General features: G+C 39.9%; 1 protein-coding gene across 1 annotated transcript in view; it reads right to left on the bottom strand.

Moving 5' to 3' along the window:
• Window positions 1–977: 977 nt before the first annotated feature.
• Window positions 978–26,068, bottom strand: part of LOC124859636 (ankyrin-3-like) — a 115,617-nt gene continuing 90,526 nt past the window's right edge. Inside the window, exons 38-48 of the mRNA XM_047352527.1 lie at window positions 18,626–25,873; window positions 17,626–17,700; window positions 14,710–14,841; window positions 14,247–14,390; window positions 8,094–9,495; window positions 7,844–8,003; window positions 7,196–7,273; window positions 6,787–6,870; window positions 6,538–6,651; window positions 5,515–5,591; window positions 978–3,030 (exon numbers count right to left, since the gene is read on the bottom strand). Of these exons, the coding sequence (XP_047208483.1) occupies window positions 5,535–5,591; window positions 6,538–6,651; window positions 6,787–6,870; window positions 7,196–7,273; window positions 7,844–8,003; window positions 8,094–9,495; window positions 14,247–14,390; window positions 14,710–14,841; window positions 17,626–17,700; window positions 18,626–25,873 (9,494 nt within the window). The 3' untranslated portion in view covers window positions 978–3,030; window positions 5,515–5,534. The remainder of the gene's footprint in view (window positions 3,031–5,514; window positions 5,592–6,537; window positions 6,652–6,786; window positions 6,871–7,195; window positions 7,274–7,843; window positions 8,004–8,093; window positions 9,496–14,246; window positions 14,391–14,709; window positions 14,842–17,625; window positions 17,701–18,625; window positions 25,874–26,068) is intronic.

Genomic DNA, 26,068 nt, shown 5'->3' on the forward strand with positions numbered 1-26,068 from the left:
GTAGCACTCTGAGATTCCTTGGAATGAAAAGTGTATTATAAATAATTTTTATTATTATTATTTGTTCCCCAGGTAAACAATACATACCCAGCCACCCAAGTGATGTAAAAGAATACATGATTCATCAGACCGGGCCATCTTTTTCAATTTCTCTGCCATTGCTTTGTAGGCCTCTGATAGGTTAATTTTAACATTTGAGTTAATTGTAGGCGCACCTGTGGATATTTCTCAAGGCAGCACCTCAAACACACTGATTCCTGGAGTGGAATCATGGGAAAAATAAAAATAAATCAGGTGAGATAGTGAGGGAATTGTGGACTACAAGCCTGGTTCATCCTTAGGTACAATTTCCAGTTGCCTGAAAGTGGCATAAGGTGTCATTCATAGTGAAAACAAGACCTATACCGACAAGGTCTGAAAGGTCACTCAGCAAAGAACAAGGCATTCTAGGTACTCTAAAAGCAAAATAAAAAAGCCAGATTAGAGTTAGCAAATGCACTCAGGGACAAGGACAGTAACTTTTGAAGACATCTCCTGTGGTAGGATGAAACAAAAATTACAATGTTTAGTCATAACCATCCTAACATCATTCCAACTGTGAAGTACGGTGCTGGCAGCATTATGTGGTGTTTTTTTTTTTTTTTTTTAATCAGAGAGACTGGTTAACTTCCCAAAATACATGAGGAAAATAAGGAAGAACATCATGCGGAAATATTGAAGCAGAATCTCAAGACATCAGTACGGAAGTAAAAGCTTGGGTGCAAATGGGTCTTCCAAATGGACAATTAGTCCAGATCAGTTACAAAATGGCTTAATGACAACAAAGTCAGTGTTCTGGAGTGGCAACCACAAAGCTCTGATCTCTGTTCCAAAGAAAATTCTTGGACAGAGCTGAAAAGGTCTGTGCAAGCAAGACGAACTGACATCATTACATATCGAACCATTTATGGACACAAAAACAAGAGCAGAAACAGCCGTACTGCGAAATCGTTGCACTTTTATTTATTTTTATTTATTTATTTTTTCATTTTTAGGTTGAAATTTTTTTTTAAAGATATCTGACACATTTGGGGTGGCATAATTTGCTGCTATAGGCTCTAAAAGACTTTGAATAACCAAAGTTCTAGAATAATTACATTTTCAATGGCTTCACTCTGTTAGTAAGAATTGTACATCAAAAAATCTGCTCAGGTGAAAACACTTATCAAACAAAACTGACAAAAAATTTTATTTTTCCAACCATATCAAAGGGTCTTCTGTACCCCCTAATTGACATAGCATAGAAGGGGATGTAACTTTGCACCAACCTGACTTCCTTTGAACACCCCCACCCAAACAAAAACAGGTTACATCGTTTTTTAATGTCCACAGCATAGATATCAGCATACTGAGGCTTCGCGTCAGAAGAACACCACACTTTAGAATAACACGGGCATCTAATGAAAACCAATATAAAGATGGCTCCTAATATAAAATAAAATCCTCTCGGTAAGCTAGTGAAAACATTTCTATTTCACACTGCATATACAGTCTCTCAAGTCTGAAGAGATCACACAGTTTCAGAGTTAAACACAATTTATTTTATGCTTAAATTATTGTTTTTGATCCATCCAGTGTTTTGTCATACATTATGCTATGTAGAGCTACAATCAAACATATCCTCTGTGTCCTTAATGTGTTTTAAATCAAGGAAATATTTCACCCCCCACCCATGATTAAATACTCCCCTCCCAAAAAAAAAAAATGTCCAGATGCGTCTTTAACACCACACCAGCTGTTAGAAAACCAAATTGACACTCAGCTTAAATGATTACAAACAGTCTAACAGTGTACAGGGACTCCAACATCTTACCGGCAAAACACAGTACGAGTTGAATTTTACAGCAGCCCAGCCTACTAGCATTTACATTCAGGTCACCTCGTCCTCGTAGCAGAAGCCGGCCCTCTCGGTTTTTAACACAGACAGACAAGACATCCTCAACAAGCTATATGTTTTTCATTCTAACCCCAAGCATTAAAAACATGTCAGTGGCATTCTTTGCCAGTCCAAAATATAAAACTGGTGACAAGTTTTAGGGCTTTATGTGTACAGAGATAAAGGGTTTTGTCACTTCATTGTTTGCAAACTTGTAAAAATTGTACCTAAAATAAGGTGAACAGCATGCATGAAAATATGAGTAACTCTGAAAGGCTGCCTTTTTTGCAGGATTAGATCGGTTCCCAAGCTGGGAACAAAATGTTTCTGGAAATCCTCTGTTCTCCATATTAAAATCAAACCAGCCTTTTGTGTGTACAAACATTAAACCTGCTCTAATAGTTAAATATACAAGAACTTGTGAAGTTACAGTCAGATCTTTGAAAGTTGAACTTCTTCTGTAGATTATGAAAGCACTTGAAAAGATCCTTCTCCCCAGTGCACCTTTATTACCAACTCACTTTATTTCAGAATTATACACGTCATTTTCTATAGAGAAAAAAGCTTTTTTGTGTTAGTTTCAGTTTTAAAAAGGAGCAAAAACCTCAAACAGTTTACATCCTGACAGTAATGAATCAAGAAAAAACTATAAGGCGAGTGTTGTAGTCGGGTCAAAAGAGTTCTGTTTGATTATTTTTGTGGTACCATGTCTGCTTTATCCTTTCCTTGAGCTTTTGTGCCATCTTTGGTCACAGTTGTGCCTGTGCAGTCTTTTTTTATTTTATTTCCACAGTAAATTATGCTCCTCAGGAAAGTTCTCACACCACCAGTGGACCCCAAAGCATAGACTGTTTCACACAAAACAGGAAGCAGAATCACTGTTAACTGCTCCACCGCAGTCCAAAAAGGAAAGGAACCTCCTGGTCTTTATCCTGATCGAAAGTGAGTTTTTCATGCTCATGCGTAAATCTGAGAAAGTCCGACTTCTCTTACGGAAAAAAAAAAATCATTTGTTTGAAGCAGAGATTTGCAGACTGGACCTTCATTTTAATTCCTCACAATGGATGGAACTCCTAAAATGGTTTAAGCACTTGTTCCCAGGTAACATCATGGTTCTGCAAGACATAAAATATTTTGTGAAATGTATATCAATTACAGCTGACAGGACAATCTCAAATGCACAAATTTGTTAAAGAAAAACATTTACATAAATAAATATTCATGCACCTTAAAATGTTTTTTGGAATTTTGTCATGTTACAATCACAAACGTCAATGTACTTCATTGGGATTTTATGTAATAGACAAACACAAAGTCGTGCAAGGAAAATGACAAATGGCTTTTACATTTTTAACAAATAACAATCTGAATAGTATCAGAGTGCATTTGGATTTAGCTACCCTGAATCCCTACTCTGTAGAACCACCTTTAGCTGCAATAACAACTGCAAGTCTTTTGAGGTGCTTTGCACATGGAGACAGTGACATTTTTGCTCATTATTTGCAAATTAGGTCAAGCTATTCATGATTGGAGTGGCGCTCCTAAGTAGTTCAAAACGTTGATGTTGGTTTAAAACTTAACCCTGCATTAATTAACCTTCTCCACAATATTATCTGGCTGCTGTGTTGATGGTATTCATGATGCTGCTCGTTACTAATGTTCTCCAACAAACCTTGGAGGCCTTCACAGCTAGATTTATGATGAAAATAAATTACACACAGATGGAAACTATTCACTAGCTAGGTGACGTTTGAAGGCAGCTCTGAATTTTACTTACAAGTATCATAGTAAATGGGGTTGAAAGAAAATGTATGTCACACTTTTTATATTTTTATTTGTAAAACATTTTGAAAAACTTTTGTCCATTTCCTTCTTTTTCCAAATTGTACATCATTGTATTTTAGTCTATCACATAAAATCCCAATGAAATTCATTATAGTTTGTGGTTGTAATGAAACAAAATGTGGAAAAGGTTCAAAGGGTATAAATACTTTTCCAAGGCACTGTATGAAATTTAATTAAAAGGTGTATGGAGAGTTTCTTCTTCACACTCGGCATAATTATGAGATGGTAAAACCTGACACTTGTTAATTGTTACTACGACCCTCGTTACTATAGAAACTGTCCCTACTTTTAAGTGAGTTGTGCACAGATGGAATAATTCACTGCAAGCATTAGGGTAAGCAGCAACAAGGATTAACAGTCTGGCCAGTGGGATAACAAACTCTTTTAGGATGCTACGACGTTGTTCTGAGTTGGGGATTTAGTGAACAAAAACAGGCATACAGGGTGTCAGCAAGGCAATGCAATGCTGAGGTGTGTACTATCAATAAGCCCTGGTTTCTTTGTAACTGGCTCCTGTTTACCCTCTCTTAGTAGGGCAGAAATGTGACCAGGGGATAAGCAGGCTCGGACCAGTCAGCTTTTTATACTGAGTGCAGTGACACAGAGCAGGGATGTGGTTACATTAGCTTAAATTTTTCTAACCTTGCAAGGGTTATTTAAAATAATAAAAACATTTATGTTCAATGTGCTATTTTTTAAATTTCTATGCATAAATTGATTGATCCAAAATTCGTTTTGCTTTATGATATGCTTTATGATTTTGCTTGAATAGTCTATAAAGTATCCCCAGCAACAAAACAAAAACCAAAAATTCTGCAGTAGCTGGTACTGAGGCAAAAATATTAAGTCAATAAACTCATTACATGACCTAAGCAGCAACAGCAGCCTTGATGAGAAGATAATCTGGTTGGACAGCAAAATGTTTGGTCTAACTAAAAGCTGACATATACCAATTTACCAAAGTAGTTTTACTTCCTGAACCTTTCCACATTTTGTCACATTACAATTACAAACTTCAGTCCCAAACACGTCGACAAAAGTGCTCTGATCAGATGAGATATGTGATATTAAACCACACCACCATGAACACACCATCCGCACAGTTAAATATGATGGTGGCAGCATCATGCTGAGGGGAGGATTTTCTTGTATCATGTACAGTACCATGTTTTACATTCCTTCCACTTCCCAATTAGGTAATACTTAGTGTTTTTCTAGCACACAAAATCACAGTTGAGTACATTGAGGTTTGTGGTTGTAATGTGACAATCATTTACAAGGCACTGTAAGGGTCCAACTTCATCAAAAACAATGTTGTAAAAGCTGTTTTTAATTGAACAGTTTAGCAGGTTTGCACAGTTTGAGGCTGAAACTGCTAAAGCACTCAATTTCCATTAAAAATTAAAATGCATTGATTTAGCATTGCTGCTTGTGTATGAGCTAGCTTAAATAAACACCTGATGTTTTTTGCAACACACATTTTAACCAATAATAACAATATTAATTGAAGGTTAGTCTAATTTAGTGCCGTGATAAACTATGATATGCAATTTGTGCAAAAAAGCACGACCTAAGTCATGGTTTGATTATCTGTGTGGTTCCTATTATTACATGTCACACTATTCGCATGAAAATATGAAATGAAAAAATGGTATAATAAAAGTCTTGAATGGATATACTATGCAATTATATGAACATGTAAAACAAACAAACAAAAAAAACAGCATTTACTGATAGACAGTACATTAATGTACCTGCTAAAACACAACCATCTCTACGAGTGGTGCTTTTTATCCCCTGATCGTCTGCATTTCCTTGCTCCATCTCCCTGCTGAAAAACACAAACAGAACATTCTTTGATTAAAATCTCTTAGTCTCTTTAACAGCATACCAGCAAGTGGAACCCAAACACAAATCTGAAACCTTGAAAATAAAAACACAAGACACACCAGCACAGCAAGCGCACAACAGCATTAACTCAAAAGGCTCGGGTTTATGCTGCTTTCATCCTAAGCAGGGGGTTAGTAGTAGCTGCGTTATAGAAAATAAATAGTTAAGACCAACACCACACCAGCTGCAAACCTGGAGGAGAAAAAAATATATTATGAGCAGAGTTAGAAACCACAAAGTCACAGCACTCTACTGGTTAGGCTATAAGAAACCAGTAAAACACACACACTGAGGAGTATGTATTCAGATATTTCTATAGAATGCATCTTACTCCACAGAGTAGAAATAATGAGGAAAGTTGTATAAAAACAATTAACAAGAAACTCCCTGTAGAACTGAAAAAAAAAAAAAACTAAACCGATTATGTTACCCTAAAGCTGCATGCAAACAGATCTGAGAAAGTTTTTTTTTAAAACATTTAAACAGTTATTACAATTTTTTTATTCACTAGTGATTATAAAAAGTTAAATGATGATTCTTATAATAATGCATAACTTTCCTTAATGTAGGACAACATGAGGAACTCTTGTTTAGCCATTATAATAAGCTGTAGCAGCCTAGTTCCTTTATGTGATGTTGAGACCATCAAACTGCCTAATTCTTAAAGAGATAAGTGTTGAAAATGATTAAAATCATTTAATTTATTTGTATCCAGCAAGTTATTTTTTTCACTGTTAAATTTGTATATAACCAAAAACAATAACTTTAACAAATCTTTTTGCTTTGATCAGCAGTTAAACTCCCCCAGATCATGACCTCAGAAATCGATTCACCCACGTAGATTAAACCTTACGGAAAGATAATAAAAAGGTTGTCTTCATGCCAACCTCTGACCCATATTCCTGCTGAGTGGGACTGTGGTGAAGGTCACTGTGCCAACTTTCGCTTCCTTGATTTTCTGGAGTGGGGGTTGAGACTCGTCGAATTACCCTCCTGGTCACCTGCTCAAGGCAGAAAGGATGTTGACAATGGTAGAAATGATCTGAAGATTCCTGTTTTCTTAGGAAAAAAACATGAACCACTCTCTTCTGATCTACAGAGATAAATGAGACATTTGAATGAAAGTTGTACATTACTTTTCTACTGATGAGGTTACCATCGTGGTCCATATAGTGCTCTTCTGTCATAGACTCGCCTGGGATGTTTTTTGCCTCTTCTCCCTGTAAGTGTTTGTGGTAAGCGCATATTTCTAGTTTAACTCGTATTACAAGACAAAAGCAAAAAAATCCATCACCAACACAACGGTAGAAGAAAACCTCAGAAAACAAGAATGTCCTGAGTTAGTCCTCAGTCATGAACTGCCATTAATACAAACAATGACCCATACTCAAATATTCGTGCTTTAAAAACACATACACACAAAGAAAGGGCAAACCTATCGAAACAGAGAGCAATACCATAAGAGGCACACCATAACGAGGCGGTAAACTATAAACTAAAACCAAACCAAGCCCAGCAAGCCTGTACAACAGGCTTTCAGGGTACCTTCAAAATGAGACGCCGCCTGAAGATTCTGGTGGTTACAGTCTGCTCTTCCTCTGAACCGGAATCTACACTAACCCGCTGCGGAGGAATGGGTTAGAATATTAAAAGTCACTTTTCCACCACAAATACACAAATTTGTCAGTTGAAATATTTCGTTGATGTCCTTGTTGAGCTGTTACCGCATGCTGAATCGAACAAGAAACCAAGTACACAGGTGCATCTCAATAAGTTAGAATAGTATTAAAAAGTTTATTTATTTTAGTAATTCTCAAACTCATAAATAGCATTGATGCACCCAGGATGGTATATGTCAAGCATTTATTTCTTTTAATTTTTATGATTATGGCTGCTAATGAGTTACGCTACAATAGAGATATTTTTAGAATAGGATGAGTTACTCTGTGTATGAATTGTCGTAAACAATGTAGGCCATAACATTGCGATACATTCCTGCATTAAAATATTTTTTATTGGTTTTATGTTATATTCTAATTTTCTTAGAAACTTAATTATGGTTTTTTTTTTAGCAGTAAGCCATGAGCCATAAGCTATATCACTCTTGTGTGTGACCTATTACTAAAGGTGTACTAATTTTTTTATTACGCTCCTTTTATTTGACTCCCATAAACCTAATTTAATGAACATCACCTGAATTTTTTTCTCTGACAACAGTGTCCCGTCTGTTCTGCCAGTAGATGAGTCTGATGAGGCATCCTGAGGTGAGTGCTTTGAGTTATTGCCATTCGGTCGGGACCTCCCTGATTCAGCTCTAGACGAGGAAGTGATGGACTCACTAGAGTTTTCCTGGCTGCCGGGAGAACAACACACAGGTTTTAATTTAAAACAAAAAGCAAGTGATGTTTTTTTAAATCATGCTTTAGATAGGATTCTGTTGTACCTTTCCTGTTTGTTGAGCAGGTCTGAGCTGACGCTGCGGCCCGGCGTTGGCGGCTCCACATTGACGCTGGATGAATCACTGTGCCATCCTGAAAGTAACCATATGTTTTTTTCTGCATGTTCAACCTCTTCAAGACTCTCCTGATCCCTGGATTCAGTGACCTCTTTGTCCTCCTCCTTCTCCTCTGAGCCTTCTTTATTCACCTCTTCCAACAAAGATCCTAAGGCCTCCTCTGGAATTTCTCTGCCTCTCTGCTCCTCTTCGTCATCATTGCATCCAGACTCACAGAGCTGAAATTGCTCAAGCACATCTTCAACCCAGGCTTGAGGGAAAAGGTCAGACACAATCTGGTCTTTTGGTGCCCCTTCTAATGTGTCACAGATGTCTTGTCCATCTTTAGATTGCAGTTCTGAATCAGCATCTTCCATTTTTTCCTCCACTTGTATTCTTTCCCCCACATCCAAAGGTCGATCAACAGCCTCTTTGACTACTTTATGCCCAGTTTCTGTTAAACTAATGTGCTCCATTGATAGATTGTCTTCATCTCTAGCCTTCTCCTCCTCAGATGCTGCTGTTTTACTCCCACCTTGAACAGCATGATGCTGTGCATTAACATTATTTTTTTCCTGCTCTGCAGACCACTTTGGTTCCAGGAGAATTATCTGCTCTTCTGCCAACTGAGACCTGTCCTTTGCAACCATCTCACACTTTCTCTCCACATTTTTAATCAATTCCTGTTCTACCAACGTCTCCACTAATGCATTCCTCTCTGCTAACTGTACTGCAACAATCTCAACAACCTTCTCGATTTCTTCTTCCACTTCCATTTGACTTCCTTTCTGGCCTACATCCTTTTGTGCCACATCTAGGGCGTAGCCCAACCGCACACCCATACATGCTCTGTCAGGAGACGATGGGGTTATCGATGACATGGATGACAGCGAAGGAGAAGACGTAGAGAACACCATGTCAACGTCTAATTCACACATTGTCGGGAAGGACTGTGACCTGGGCTTGAAGGTTGGCTCCATTTCTTGAAAAGATCTGTCCTCCTCTTCACTCAAAAGAAGTTGGTCATTTAAAGCAATGTGGGGCTTTCTGACCTTAGGAGAAAGAGGGTCGGGAAGATCAAAGGTTGGGACGGGCAGGGCAAGCTCACAGGGCCTGGGGGGACTCTTAGGGGGGCTGTCTGGTTCTTTGCTACAAGGATCATCCTTTGGACTCCAAGCAGTGACCTCTGACTGATTGCAAGTCTGGAAAGAAGTGTCTGGTTTGGGGTAATGGAGATGCTGATGCTGGGCAAGGGAAGGGTTGGGGGTGACTGGGAGTTCAGGCTCCAGGAAGTAGGGGGTGGAGTGCAGAGCGGCAGGGGATTGCAGCTCGGCTAGAATGCTCTGAAAATCTGTAGGTGACACGATGACAAATGTACAGAGACGGACAGAAGCATGCCACGACAGAATACAACACACGCACACGCAGACAAAAACACAAAACCCAATCCAAAAACCATATGACATGGACAATGACAGAAACTCAAGTGCAAAGCATGTATCTAGCCAAGCACTAGCTGAGATGTAATATGCAATATGGTATCAAAGGGATCCAGCAAAATCACAGCATAGCAAATCAAGTACATTCAGTAAGGAAAATGTGGATGTAATCAATCAATACATTTATAATTTCATGAAAAATTATTTTATAAACTATTCCTCACAAAGTATATGAGTATACATTTACTCCATTGGCTCGCAAACCTTTCAGAACAAGTACCACCTCAGTAAATACCAACATATTTAAGCACTGTCATCTAGATTGATATTTTAAGACAGTATCATAACAAGGCTTTAATCAGTATTTTTGTTTTACCAATAAAAAATAAAACAATCTTTACATTGACAGTACACAATAGGTTGAGTGATGTTTAATTATGCATTATTGCATATTTAAACCACATGCATGTCTAATCATGCATAGTCAGACTTGCAAGTTTAAAGTTGGAAAAATGTACAGAGAGGTCCCAACAAGTTAGAATTCCAGATAGAAAAAGTCTGACATTTCTCTCCACCACTACAATCCACTGAAATAAAATGTGCAAATCCAATAAGGGCTGCCCTGCTTATGAGTGACAGCTGCAGTAAAAACATGCAGTTAAATTGCATTTTTTTCTTTAGTGAACATGTTTCTATAGTGTTTGAAAGTACATAATGAAGAAAAATACATTGTGATTAGTTTCTATTGCTAATAATTGTTAGCTTGGTCACTTAGCTTCTAAATTAGCAAACCTCACTTGCCTGCTAACTTATTTGCTATTTGGCCAGTGTTTGAAAGTACATAATGCAGAGAAATACATGGTTATTAGTATGGATTTCTAAGGTCACTCAGTATGTAAATTAAGAAACCCTACTATTTTGCTAAATGATTTGCTAAGCGGTCAGGTTAATAACTACTATTTAGCAGAACCCACGGCTTTCCGAACTTGGAACAGAAACAGTTAATTGATATTTAATGCCTTTTCCAGATCCAAGTTCAAACTTTAGAGGTAGATATAATGCAGCATAGGTAGCCACTGGCACTTGTTTTTGGGTTACTCCGTTGCTTACTTTATTATTGTTAATACGTTCATTTTTACCCTGCATAAAATTGTGTGTTCTCTTTGTAGTGGGAAGTCATATTTACCTAGTTCCCAGCTGAAAAAAATAACAGTGTCAATGAATTCATAATTCTGTCTGGGAATATCACGGCTCACCAAGACGTTTTGTATCTAAGTGTCAATATCACTGCCGCACACGTAGAATGTAGAGAAAAATGTCTGTATTAACTATTTATTAGCCTTTCTGATGGTTTGCATCACATTAAACCAGTTGTGCATGGGGCTGTTGAAAACAACAGAAGTTGACAAAAATGCTGAACAAGTCAACAAAAGCAATTCAACAATGAAACAGGAAATTCGACTTGCAACTAGAATGCTCTCAACACGGGTGTAACGGCATTCCCAGATCGATTTCTACGGCAAATCGAACTCTGCATATTTAATATAAAAATTAGTAATGAGTACCAATAAAAGCAGCCCATTTACCACATTTAGTACTTGTACTACAGTTTGAGAACCATGGAATTATACAACAGAAATTAAAATAACTATTTCCTTCTTAAAAAAATAAATTGCAAATATATGAGTATCTCTGATTTTCAGACCGTAACAGTTTGAAATAGGTAAGATGATACACTTGCACCGTAAGGCTACAAGAATCATAGTGTAATAAGATGTAATAAGTGTGAAATTACATTATTTGCCTAGGTGTTGTTTTACATGCGCACATGAAACAGATGACACATGAGAGATGTGAAGAAGGAAGGGTTGGAAAGGGGGAAACGGGATGAACCCAGAGCAAGCTAAATAAATAGTTCCATTTTAGAAGGATCTGAGCGGGTTCGAGAGGGAGGCGGGTTGACTGAAGTCACACATTTGCATTGGCAAACAGGACAGGGAGACAAGGAGCGCAGAGGCGGAGATGAAGGACTGGGGCTGGGGCAACGGGACCCTGAGGGAGAAATGGTAGGAAGGGTGCATATGGAGAGAGGGGAGACGGGCCGGGATGAGGAGTTCAGCTGCGCAACTAGAGATTCTTTGCTTGCAGAGTCACTGACTGAGAGTGATAGGATGGCGATGTGCTGAGATATGTTAGGGTCATGAAAAGAAGGTATGGAGATAAGGGCTGTAGGATTGGGGTCTGTTTTTATGGAAGATGTAGTTCGACAGGACAAGTCAGAAGCGAATTCAGATAATATGGAGGAGACAGTGTTTGTTTGTGAAGAGATCGGGCCGTGTGTGTTAAGAGTGGGGGAGGCTGGAACCGATGTGGGAGACGTTGGGATAGATGTGAGTGAAAAGGATGATGGTGAGAAAGGTGCAGGTGAGGAAGGTAAAGGTGAGGTGATGAGGGGGATTGGGGAGGAAATTTGGGGCAAGGAGAATTCAAATGGATCAGAAAAGGGCCACTGAGGAACGGGGCGCAAGGAATTAGAGGGGGGGAAGGACTGCAGTAGCTCCAACGGTGCTGAAGGTGCCAAGTCTTTAAGAGAAATGGACGACTCGTAACTTGAAGAGCGGCGTGGTGATAAAGAACGGAAGGTAACTGCTGCAGAGGGTGTGAGGGGAGTGGGTGGAGGAGTTGGCGTCGGTGTTGGGAAAAACTGACTTGGTGTCTGCAGGATATAAGCTGTTACAGTGCTTCTGGGAGTTAAGGGAATAATGACACACACTATGAACAAATAACATGGCAGAGGACAGACAGGGCAAAACAAAAGAGGAATTGAAGAAAGAGGAAAAAAGAACATAAAGTGCTGTGAAATAATGTTTGTGAAACAAAACAGATGATTAATGTGGGGGATTCAGGAGAAGGCACATGTGGATGACTCTTAAAAGCTGTTTTGTGCTGTTATCAGCCACTCATAGTGCAGCGGGGAGATGAAGGGAATGCAGGAGGAGGCAGTCTGGTTTCAAAGAGGAAGCATTTCTCTCATCTATCCAAAGAAGGCTGAGAGGAACTGGAGGAGAACTAGGAGAACTGAACTAAAAATTGTGCCATGCAAAACTATTTACACCCCTTGAACTTTTCTACATGTTAACACATTACAATCACAAACCTCTACATATTTTAATGGCATTTTATGTGATTTACCAAAGAAAGCAGTTCATAGTCACGAAGTTTATGGTAAATAATACATGACTTTCAACACTTTTCACTCAACAGCTAAAAATACAAGCTGCAGTATTTGGGGGATATGCACAATGGTAAAAGCTTAGTTAGAGTGGGTGGAGAGCATCTGCGACCATCAATTTTTTAGTCTTGCCAAAGGTGCTCAATTGGATTTGACCAAGCCATTATAACATATCCATATAGTTTTATTAAAACCATTCAGTTGTAGTTCTGACTTTATGTTTAGGGTTGTGGTCATGCTGAAAGGTGAACCTCAGCCCAAGTCTAAAGTATTTTGCAGCCTCGAACAGGTTTTTTTCCAGGATTGCCGTTTACTTAGCTCTATCCATCCTCACATTAACGCTGACCAGCTTCTTTGTGTCTGCTGAAGAAAAGTGTCCCCAAAGCATGATGCTGCCACCAACAGTTTTGGTCTTGTTTGACCATAGCATTATCTTCCATGTTTGCTGCGTCCCTGGGATTTTTATTTCTGTCAACAATAGCCTTCTTCTCGCCACTTTTCTGCATAGACCAGATCGGTGGAGATGATGGCTAACAATAGATTCTTTTTTAGGAGCTGTGGATCTCTGCAGCTCCTCCAGAGCTACCATAGACCTCTTAGCTGTTTCTCTGATTAATGCTCTTTTTTGCTCTGGCTGTGATGTTATGGGGAGTTTAAGTCAGATGAAGGATTGAACTGTCATTCATTAAAAGGTGACTCCTGAAGGTGATTCGTTGGACTGGATTTTGTTCAGGGGTGGCAGGGCTGACTACAAATGCTCACCATAGTTAGGATTTGTATTTAGGAAGAAATTGCAAATTATGTATATTTCCCTTCCACTTCACAATAATGCTCTACTTTGTGTTGGTCTACCACATAAAATGCCAATAAATAACGTGGTTGTATTGTGACAAGATGAGACGTTCAAGGGAAATAAATATTTCTGCAAGGCACAATAAAAGGAGAAAGGCAGACTTAAAGTTAAATACTTTCTACTTACACAAAACTAAGCAACATTTAAAGCAGTCTGTAGTAGTCAGCATGCATTTATTAAAAGGGTTCTATCAGTAAAAATGGTTATTTGGGACAACTGGATTCACCATGTTGATCCTTATTGAACTGAACAAGCATTTCTTAATTTAAATAAATAAACACATCCTAAAATAAGCAGAAGATTTATTAAAAGAGTTCAAATATCAATTTAAAAGTAAAGAGAAACGTTATGCTATGTTTACTATATCTATTTCAATGGCAAATATACTGTGGAATTACAGGAATCAACAAAGCAATTGGGAAACAGTGGGAGCCAGTTGTCCAAAGACCAAATCTTGGTGTAAAAATATCTACTTCAGTTATTTGCTCTAGGTCAAAAACATATTTGACCCATGCATTTGCACAACAGAAAAGGTAGCAGGGAGAGGTAAGAGGTCAGCTAGTAGAGCTAAACTTTACCATCAGCCTGATCCCGGAAAACAGCGTTATCATCGGCAAAACATCTCGTGCCTGAAATGTTACCATAGTCAAATATTGGGCCCTCCAGCAAAGTCACAATATCCATCCGATTGACTTTAGTCAGCACTTCAGTTAAGGCATCCGCTGTGGAGAAAAAAGAAGCCATGACTTTTGTTCCTGAATCAACAGAAAAACATAATACCCCCATGAAAAATGAATGGCAGCAAATGTGAACCACTGTTTTATATGTTCTGAATTTAAGCATAATCTAAACTACATATCAGAGCAGATACAAAATTAGACAGAAAGGAGAGGAGAATGATAGAAAGTGATGACTAAAGCTTGTGAGAATACTTCTTTTCTGGGATTGACTTTAAATAAATGTATTTGTGAAAGTGATAAATCAGTTCCCAATCAAGACCAGGGAAGAAAGTAATGTTTTCACATCTATAAATAAACTTACTTGTGGCATTTTTCCCTTCACGACTGACCCATTTCTTAAGTAGCATGAAGCTCTGTGCCGTCAGAGAGTTAGGGTTCTCAAGTCTGATGTGGTTGATCTCATCCACTGTGAAGTTCATCTCTCGAGCCAGCTCTGGGATCGGAAAAAAGAAACTCTAATATTAGTCCTGAAAATATTTATAGGTGAAAAAATCTATTTATATTCACAGGTTCTTTGGTATGTTTGCCTCTTACATTTTGTTTACCTCAAGCTACACAACAGAACTAACTTCCTGCTAAATTTATTTTATGTATTATGTGTGTTTGGTAAGTACAGGAGGCAGGAAAGCCATGTCAGTTTCAGAGTGTCACAATGAACACCACTAGAAAGCTTTTAGATAAAATGTAAATGTACAAATAACAATATTAAAACATCTAGGTCTTTATGCTTTGATGATTGGAGCTCTGACTAAATTATCAGGAATATGCCTTGAGGTCAACCATTAACTGAGTATACAGTAAACATGGTGATTTAGTTAAAACTGTCTTAAAAATGTCATTTGCCTTCAACAAACCTAAAGGTGGCAGCAAAAAAAAAACACATTTAAAGAGACAAAAGACAGAGGAACCTTTGCAGAGGAGCTGCAAGTGTAACTCAAAAAATAAATTTTTTATGGAAAAGTTTATTTCTATAAATCAATTCAAAAAGGTAACCTAATACTTTATATAGATGAATTGCACAGAGAGTGATACATTTCAACAATTCATGTATGTTCATTTAGCTGACTATAGTTTACCGGTACATCTAATGAAATTTTTAAAATACAGTTTCTAAGAAAATTAGAATATGACATAATAAAAATCATTTTTTAATACAGAAATGTTATGTTACGGTCTACACAATCACAGAGAAGACTGATGACTCAATAGTTGTCCAACAGACAGTCACTGACTCACTCCACAAACAGGGTAGACCACAAGAGGTAATTACTAAAGAAGCTGGCTGTTCACACAGTGCTGTATGCTAGCATATTATGGGAAAATCAAGGAAAAGTGTGGCATAAAAGGTGCACAAGCAACAGGGATAAACATGGTCTTCAGAAAAGGAAAAGTTTATTCAAGAGTTTAAGCTGTTGCATCTCCTGTGTTAAGCCACTCCTGGAGACAACAAAAGACTTACCTGGGCTAAGAAGAAAAAATGGGACTGGACTCCTGCTAACTTTTTCAAACTCCTCGTTTTAGTAGAAAGCAACTTTTGTATTTCATTTGGCAAACAAGTTCCAAAAGTCTGAAGAAAACGTGGAGGAGCGGAAAATGTACATTGCTAGTGGTCCAGTGTGACATTTTCTCACAAAGTGATGATTTGTTGAGCCAAGTTATATGTGGAGCCACTGAGTTTTATCAAGCTCATAGTCCCCCCATCTTTCTAACCAGAAAAGTTTAGAACAAGAGATAATGATTTAATTTTTCAGCCCTGATTTAATAATTATTTTGAAGTAGTGGAAATACTGAAATACGGTATAGTACATGGGCAAATTTGCTGTAACAACTATTCATACAGTTTCTTATAAAATTGAGTACATCCTTCACATTTTTTTGCAAATATTTTATTATATGTTTCGATGGACAACACTGAATATATGACACTTTGACACAATGTAAAGTAGTTAGTGTACAATTTGGATAACAGTGTAAATTTGCTGTCCACTCAAAATAACTCAACACACAACCTTCACTCTCTTGGGCATGGAGTTCACTGGAGCTTCACAGGTTGCCACTAGAATCCTCTTCCACTCCTCCACAACCACATCACAGAGCTGGTGGATGTTATGCCCCTTTTCCACTGGCTCTACTTAGGCCGCACAGCTCCACTTTGCACAGAACCTGACTCCAGCCATCAGCGTATTGCGCTGTGCTGCTATTAATGTTACATTCTCTCATTAAAGAAATCTGCGTGTAACGATAAAAAATCATAAATACCGGTAAATAGAAAATAGAAACATAAATAAACGAAATACAAATAATTTTTGTATTATTGTATACGCAAGAACGTCTTATATATGTTTTCATGCAATAAAATGATCCACTTGGATTATTATCTGCAACACAGCCCAGCCAGAATGTATAAAATAAGGCTCAGGGGTTCTGATGTGAGGGTGGGAGGGGGGAAGAGAATCGGAGAGAAAAGACTGTCTGGACTGGTAATGCACCAAAGTTTGCCTGAAGAATTTGCAATTTTGGGCTTTATGAGGACGTTTTTGTCTCATCCATGGCAATAACGAGGACAAACACTTTAAAGTGCAAAACTGCAGACTTTTGACTGTGGTAAAGTTAGTTTTAGGTTGGATATTGAATACTCATGCTCCGCGGATTTCCCTGGATCCTCCTCTCATTTAATCTGATGCAGGCAGTCTGATTACGGGCAGCTGCTCTCTGTCTGATCCCTCCATTCGCAGATGGTGTTACGCTTAAGGACTGCCTGACCAGTATGAGAGAGTGTGCAAATGATAACAGCTGCTCCCCATTGACATCTGAGACCTTGTAACAATAACAAGTGACATGACACTAGGGAGGGTACAATTTGGACATTTTTGCTTAGGGGTGTACTCTGTACTTTTGTTGCCAGCGGAATAGCAATTAATGGCTGTGTGCTGATTTATTTTGAAGGGAAAGCAAATTTGCACTGTTATACAAGCTGTACATTGACTTCTTTACATTGTATCAAATTGTCATATCTTCAGTGTTGTCATACGCAAAGATGTAATAAAATATTTACAAAAATGTAAGGAGTTTACTCACTATTGTGAGAGACTGCAAGTTAAAAGAAACAAATGCTTAAAATATATGTGTGTAATGAATCTGGGAAATAAAAGAGTTTTAATTTTTGAATTAAGCTAATTAAATAAATGAACTTTTCAATGATAGACAAGGTTCTCACCTGTCCAGCTGAGCCCCAGGTGATCTGCAACGATGGCCATGCGCAAGTCTGTTCGTTCACAAGGACTTTGGGGACCTGGTGATGATAAAGAATAACAATACATTAAAATAATTCCTGTTCTTTCCAAGTTTTCACTAATGTAAGAGGAAAAACGAATGACATATTTTCCTTTTCTTCCCACTTGTTTTATTTTTTATATATACACCTGCTATTATAAGACTTACAAAATTCTGTAAGTCTCAAAAATGTGTTCAAATTAATTGACCAGGGACAGCAATACAATTAAAGCCAGCTGATTTTGAAAATACTAGCCAAATTGAACACATTTAACATTCTAGCTCTGTTTAGTAATTACCCAAGATGACAAGAAAAGGATATTTTCCACTACAGACATTGACTTAGATGTGTCCATAAAGTGGTGCTCTGTGACTCTTTGTGGTATGTATGCTCTAAGCAGGCAGTAAATGTCATGACAACTACACAAAACAAAATAAAACATATAATGTGTCAACAACAGGCTTATAGGTTTATGAATCTAGAATCTAAAAATGTGACCATGCATAAATACGTTTATGTGTTTTTTGTAAGCACTTGTTAGTCTCAATGACAATTGCATAAGAAGTTCTACAACAAACTACCACAATAAGTCAGTAACCACCCTGCACAAATAAATATACAGATAGACCAGGGAGTTCGTCAAACATGGGACTGGTTGTGCCAGTGACTAGACACTTTTACTGGCATGCTTAGCCCCTTGAATTTATGTTTAAGAGGGTTGAAGGAGGGGAAGGGAGGACGAAAATTTTGTAACACTGACAGCACAGTACATTAATGACAAAAAAAGGAATTTAAATGACAGCTACTGCTTTAAGGAGAATATGTAAACACGCCACAGGCATTCCAGTCAATCCAAAAATGATCACAACAATGTCATGCAACTAAAAGTGAAAATTTTAAATATATAGATGTATTTTAAACATAGTGTGAAAGTTTTACAAACTAGGCTTGATCTCCGCGATGGGAGGCGCTCGAGACCCTGTGAGTCCCTGACTGCCCTCCTTCCCACCAGTCCGCCTACTCCTCCTGCTCCTCTCACTGCCGGAAGCCCTGTCCGCCGTCGCCACCTTTGCCCTTACGGACGCGGCCCCGGCCTCAGCCCTCGAACCTCTACCAGACCTGGATGAGCGGGAGGGCTGGGAAGGCTGGGAGGCGTCCGACAGAGAGGTGCTTCGGGAGGTGCTGTCTTCCTCCGACTGTTCTGTTTGAGTCTTTTTCTCCTCGTCTGACAGGCGGTCCACCAACTTTAGCGTCTCCCCGCTAATGTCTGTAAAGTATTCGATGGTGCGCTTACAAAGTTCACTAGGGTTATCCTGTCTGTTCGGTCTAGATGCTCCCTCTCTGGTGGCACTGCTTGACTGATGCCTATCCTTCTGTGGTTGCCTTGTGGGCAGTTGTATGGCTGCTCTTGCTGTATTCAGTGTTTTTACAGGCTGTGAGGTAATACGAACTGAGGCAGGTAAGCTAGATGTGGCAGCAGGACAACTCTTTTTAACATCTTTGACTGGTATCCTTGATCTAGGCTCTACTTTGGCAATCACTGGATGTCCTCTTTTCCTGACCTCACCTGTTACTGCTTGTTTGGGTTTCTGCTTCCCAGTAGCAGTTCCCTGTGTATGAAATGACCATCCTGATGCTTTAACTGGAAGCCTCGACCTGGGCTGCTTTGCCTCAATTTCCTTAACTATGTCAGTTGTCTGCGCTTGAACCTGACTGCTGCAGGGCACTTCCACTCTCTCGTTCTTATCTTTACAGCACAGAGTTTCTATCCTGCTAGCTTTCTGTAGAGTGGGCTCAGAGGAGGACTGCAAATTAAAAACTAAACTGCCACATTGAATATAGTTGGCCTGAACACTGGAGGATTCCAGGTTATTGTTGTTGTTGCAGTTTTCAGATGGGTATTCTCTTTTATCTTTCCTAGACTCAGCATGGCAGCTAGGCTGTTTCTCTGAACACTGACCCTCTATACTAATGTATTCTGGCACCACCTGACCCTCTGACAACTCAGCTTTACAGTCTGTGAGTTCCCCTGAGTCTTTTTTCACAGTTATAGAGGCAGCTATGCCCATTTTAATAGGAGTTCGTAATTTGGAGTCAACCTTGGAGGCTGTGATTGTGCACGAAGAGGCAGTCTCAGCTATGGCTTCACAGGCAGGAATATTAGTAACAGCACATCCTATGTCACTGCCAGGCTGTGTAGGGCTGTATTTGGCTGCAGTTGTTGCTGGTGTTGTAGGTCTAGTACTGCTGTCTAAGGTAGTATCTACAACCGCCACCTTTCCATCTACAATGGACCTCTCCCCAGTTTTTGACTGAGTGGAAGGTACCCCCAGGATCTTTCCCCCTCTCCCCTTTTCCCCTGCTATAGGGTCAGAGGAATGCTCACCAATCTGGAAAAACTGAAGCCTCTCTTCAACAAAGTCCCGCTTGCTCATGTCAATAGCACCACTGCGTGTCATCTCAAACATCTTCCCTTCATGGAAAGGGAAGGGGTTAGGCTCACTAGTCGGCGTACTCTCATCAGTTGGTGTTCGAGCAGGGGTTGTGTCAGGTGTTGTAGCCTGTGACTTTTCCTCAGCCGACAAACTGTAAGGTTTGGGGTCCTCTTCTTTCGCTTTGGACTCAAAAAGCCCTTCATTATCAACCCCTTTTGTTGACCAAGGGTCAAAATCCAGACCTTTGGTAGCTACAGTTTTAAAGGTTGAATTCAGCTCGTCTTGGAGTTGGTATTCAAAATAGTTCTCCCCAAAACTCTTCCTCTCTGGGTGTCTTCCTTCAAGTGTATAGTCCTTTTTTTCTCCACTGGCTTTTGCTGCAGATGTGCTACTTTTACTCTTTCCACTGTTGCCTCCTTCCTCGCATTTCTCCTCTTCTATCACTTCAAGCTTGGACTGATTAAATGAACGGTCAGCAGTTTTCCCATCATTGGACAAACTAGATGTTTTAGGGTCTTCACTTAGTCCATCATCTTCATCCTGAAGGTCATATCCATCTAACGAGTCAATCTCAGTTGCATCTGTGTCATGGGAGAACTCAGCGGTTGTTGCTATTGAGCAGTCAGTGATTGACTGATCGTTTCCATTCTGTTCCAATTCAGCCTCCTCTCCTTTTCCACCATCATTAACCCCAGATTCCTTAGTAATTCCATTTTTCTCTGACTTTTTGTCCTTCTGACATTTTTCATCTTCCTCTTTCATTTTAAATGTGTACTTTTTGACAGGAACGGGATGGAAGACAGACTCATCATCACTAGAGTCACTGTTATCAGCTCCTGGAGGGACAGGGGATGGAGGAAGGACTCGAATGATAGGCTCCGCTAAAAGGTGTCTATCATGCTCCTCTTGCAGGTTTACCTCCATCATCTCTGTCTCTGCCTCAGAGGGAGTACATGCAGACCTTTTTTTGACACTGGACTGCTCTGCCTCTAATGGAGGAGGGGGTGGAAACTCTATATAAGCAACTCTTTTGTCCTTTGACTTCCCTCTTTCTCCATCGTGCTTTTTACTGTGATTCTCTGGAGAGCCTGGCTTGGGTTTTTCTTTTAAGGCCTCTTTATAGATGAAGGTCTTTCCGTCTTCCTCCTCAGATTCTTCTGGAATAGGGCTTGGCATGCCAGTCATGAAACCTATCACAGAGTCTGGTGTTCGGGATGTCAGGCTCAGTTCTTCTGAGCTTGGGGTCTCAGGGGTTACAGGGCTTTTCCCAGAGCTATCCATAAAAGTTACCTGTTCTAGAGTGTCATCTTCTGGATTTCCTTGAGGAGAAGGAGACTGTTTTTGTTTGACACTGTAAATTGCACCTCTTGTTTCATGCATTGTTCTACTCTCATGACTCACAATCTTTTTGTATGTCCCCAGCTCTCCTGAGGTTGTTTCTTTCTCATACTGCTTTCCAACTTGGATGCTGACATACACTGGTAAGGGTTTAATATCTTTGAAACCCTCAGTCACAACTACAGGAGTTGCTTGATCCAAATACTCTACTTGGTCATCATCAACTCCATTGCACACTACATTTGACTGGCTACTCTCTGAGGAGACTGTGGACTTTCCTAAGGATGATCCACAAGTAGACTTATTTGATTCAGAGCTACTGTGTAACCGATTTCTACCTAAAGTAGAATATGTATGATGCCCAGGCCTTTCATTTGGTTCATCTAATTTTAAAGAGGTGGATTTGTGGTTTTCTGAAAAATTAGACGATTTTCTTACAGGAATTTGCGATTCCGAGTTTTTTTTTAGACCATCATTGGTACTTGGACTTTCTCTGACAACAAATTCTTTGTAAATTATTTTCTTAGTTGTTTCTTGTCTTTGAGAATCACCAATGCAATCTTTTGTGGAATCATGAGCTAAATAATTAGATAGTTTGGGAGATTGAGGTTTACACTGCCCATACCCTTGGTTCTCCGAAGCTTTGAATGACTTATTCTCTTCCTGATCTTTTCCACTGTTCTCATGCTTGGGTGACAACTTATTTGACTCAGTCTCTTTGTATTTTGTTTGGTTTGCTGGACTGTCAGGTGCTTTTTGGGTACTAGACCCAGAAAACATCTGATAAACTGGTAGTCTTGTTTCCTGGAGCTTCCTGATAGGAGGGGTTTGATTCTGACTCGCTGAACTTCCCCTGTCTTGCCTTTGAGCCTCTTGTTCAAACTTTAACCTGACTGCACTAACTTTAGAGGAAGACATTTGAAAAGATTTAGGGTTATCAGCAGCACTTCCCTGTACTTTTCCATCTCCTTGCTTTCTTGGGTCAGCATCACTTAACTGGAGCAACACTCGTCTTTCAGGACTGCTGGGTAAACTAGCACATTTCCTGTCACTGGGGCCAAATCTGTCTCTTAACCTTTCTCTGTTCCACTCTTCCCCACTACCCCCACTCCTATAGGGTGACCTCTCTGGGCTACTTTGGGTTGAACTGGGCCCAGATCGAGATTCCCTGAAGTCTGGTCTACGGGATTTCTTCTCTGGAGATGATAGCTCATCATTAAGTTGTTCTGTTTTATCCCGAAAAAACTGAGAGACCTCGCTAAGTTTCTCCTCTGCCTCTTTAACAGTTCTATCCACTCTGTCCTCATATACAACTTGTTCTCTCTCTTTAATCTGTGTGTCATCTGGTACGCGCATCCAAACAGACTGTTTTGGGCTACCAGGCTCTGAGGAATACTGTAAAAGTGTCAGTTTGTCAAAGTTATGATCAACATTAGCCATTTGTCCTGCTTTGTCAAATACATTTCTTGATGACCTAAAAACATACTCCGTTCTTGGCCCAGCTGACCTACCCTTACTAGGAGTGCTTCTGTCAGGTGAATGGTACCGAGATCTATCTCTCAGATACTCCTCAGTGTCTGAATGAGATTGGTCAAATTTCTCAGATAATAGCATTTTTTCAGCAAAGTTGTATGATTCTCCTCTAAGCTCTGATGATTCATCCTCATGATATTCTACAGATTGTTGGCTAAGTAGCTTAAATGTTTTATAGGAGTCATCTGCCACTAGCTGCGCAGAACTAGGACGACTGTCTTCTTCCTGTGACAAAGGTGTATTCACTCTAGGGGACTCAATATACACTGGAAGTGACTCCTCAGGCTCCTCATCCTCTCGTCTCCCTGGGTAGTAATACATGTCCTTCTCTGAATGGTTCTTTGTTTCTCTAATTATTACTTCTGTTGGTTCTGTTTTACTGCCATTTTCAATGTGAACCTCAATAATTCTTTCAACCTTCGGTTTAGAGTTGATGTCCTCAAGGAATCTTTGTGAAACCTCTTCATTGCTAGACTTGTGTTCAAACAGTCCAGCCAGCTCTCTAGAGGGGTCCTTCCCTGACTGAAAAGCTTTCATGATATCATGCACCGACATGGTTTCCTCACATCTTTCTGATGCGGTTTCTTTTCCAGGTGTTTTGTGGTATACCATCCTGGTGGTAGTAGTGATGTGAGTTTCCTCCTTTACCCTCATCCCCTTTCCCATTGGGTCTTCATCAGGGCTACCCTTTACTGAAAAGCATTTATTCTGGTCTGGAGTTGATAGAGTTGGAGTCTGATGTCCTTTAAAATCTGATTCAATATTTCTAACTGAATCTGCATCTTCCATTGCAAGCTGTTTGTCATCCTCCGGCTCATAGCTCCTGATGACATGTACAACTTCCGTTCTAGTCTCAGTGATAACTGGTGGTACTGGGATATCTTGAAAAGGGGCCTTGGGACCTGTGCCTTCTGCACTTTGAGGAGCTGATGGCGTTCTCTCACTCCTGGTCTCAAACCCGCTGTCTGAGAGAGGACTTTTATCCTGCTCATGTGAGATATCATCAGGGGATTCAAGCACAGTGTCTCCACCAAAAAGTGCATCAGTCACTTTACTAATTTCTTTTTCTGAAGGTGAAGAACGCATGGTTGTTGGAGGCATTTTGAGCTTATGCTCCTGAACTGCTATAGTTGGTTTTAGGACTCTTTTCTGCTTCTCTCTACCCTCTCCTTCTCTTTTTCCTTCATCTGCTTTCTGTTTTGTGTCGTGCATTTTGGAGAAAGAGCTGGAGCCTACATCATTGGCTAGGTAGTCAACCACTTTGGACAGATTAAAATCCCTGTCAGGTATGCATTTTGATCTTGCTTGGGAAACTACCGTCTCATATCTTGGTGGATAGCTCCAGTTGCTTGGTGGCTGTTCAACTTGCACCTTTGAGAAGTGTATATCATCCAATGAACCTCTGGCAGGAGAAATCCTACCATCCTTTCTGGAATCTTTAGTCAGGATTTCGCTTACCTTTACCAAGTCCTGTTTTACTTTCTCCACAATCCGATATGGCTCCTCATCCTCCATCTTAGCCTCTTTCGGAGAATCGGACTGAAACCCTTTGCTGGCAGTAGCATTTGGGTCTGTCTGCAAAATGGCTGACATTCTTATCAAGTCTTCTTTCATTTCGGCTACATCCTTAAGAATTTCTTGGCTTGATGATAATGGTGATGCTATGCTGGATTTGATGCCGGGAGAATAAAGAGGTGCTTTGACAGGGGACAGAGTTTTGACAAAAGAGGACTGAGAATTTATTTCAGAAGGAATACTTTTTCTTGGCGACAGAAGAACAGCAACTGAGGGGGGTACCTGAGATCTCCTTTTCAACTGGGACTCTGGCACCACATTTATCACAGAGTACACCGGAACAGTCGTCGTACTTGAAGTTACAGCAGTGGTTACACTGGGAGGGGTTCTTAGGGAGGTGTAGAGGGAACCAGAAGCTGATGACCTAATGGACTGATATGACGAGGAGGCAGACGAAGACAAAGACTTGAGGGTGCCGTAACCTGCAGAGCAAGAATTGAATGTCTTTTCAACCTCATCAAATGCTGCATTAACACTTGTAGTTGCGGCATTGGTGGTCGCTTGTATTCTTTCTTGCAGACTGCTGGCGAGATGAGATGTTGGGGATGAAGAGCGGTACTGTGCAGGTGACACAGCTCCATTAATCAGAGCAGCAGCACTTGGAGAGTTGCAGGATTTAACAGGTGATGAAAAAGAGGAAAATAGGTTTCTTACAGGAGCAGTCGAATCCATTGCAAGGGAACGCATTGATGCAAGACCAGGGACCGTTTTTATGGGTGAGGAGGATGGTGTTGTACTGGTTGAACTTCCCAATATAGTTTTATATGGTAGGGGAGAACCGAACATGCTGAGAGATGATTTGGGAGAGGTTGGTGGGGTGAGGCCCATAGACGTTCTCTCAAGATAAGGACTTCCTCCTCCAGACGGTGCTATGGGGGTCCTAGAGGACAATGCTGCTAATCCTTTCATAGACAAAGGGTCTGAAGCACTTTTACCGGGTGAGGCCAGGGGGCTGGGGGTGACCTGGACAGGGTACTGGGATTGGTGGATTACAGTTTTTATAGGAGACGAAATAGATCTGTAAGATCGGATGGGAGAGGCTGTGTCACTAACTGACTTTACAGAGGAGACAGGTGATCCAGGCATGTTGGTCTTAATGGGGGAGGCAGAATTGATGGACCAGACAGACTTTAAGGGAGAGGCAGAAGGTGTGTTTGATGACGAGCTGGAGAGGGAGCCAAACCCAGATTTGGTTTGGCCAGGGACGGTGACAGGAACAGGCGACCACGCCTGATAAGATCTTGTTGAAAAGACAGGTTTGTGAGGGTAGCCAGAAGGCTGTGTTCTCGGCGGGCTTCGATCAGTTGTTTCTTCAACAATAATTTAAATCAAAATTTAAATCAAAAGCAATAAGAAATTGAACATAAAATTAACATAAAATAATTGAACAGAAACAACAAAAACCAGAAAGAGAAATTTGAGTCAGTCAAAAAGGGGAAGGCACACACAGCAACAAAGTCAAAATATTACCCAAACAATATGAAAAAGGTTTCTATGCCAAGTAC

The sequence above is a fragment of the Girardinichthys multiradiatus genome, chromosome 22 (assembly GCF_021462225.1).
Source record: "Girardinichthys multiradiatus isolate DD_20200921_A chromosome 22, DD_fGirMul_XY1, whole genome shotgun sequence".
Taxonomy (NCBI): domain Eukaryota; kingdom Metazoa; phylum Chordata; class Actinopteri; order Cyprinodontiformes; family Goodeidae; genus Girardinichthys; species Girardinichthys multiradiatus.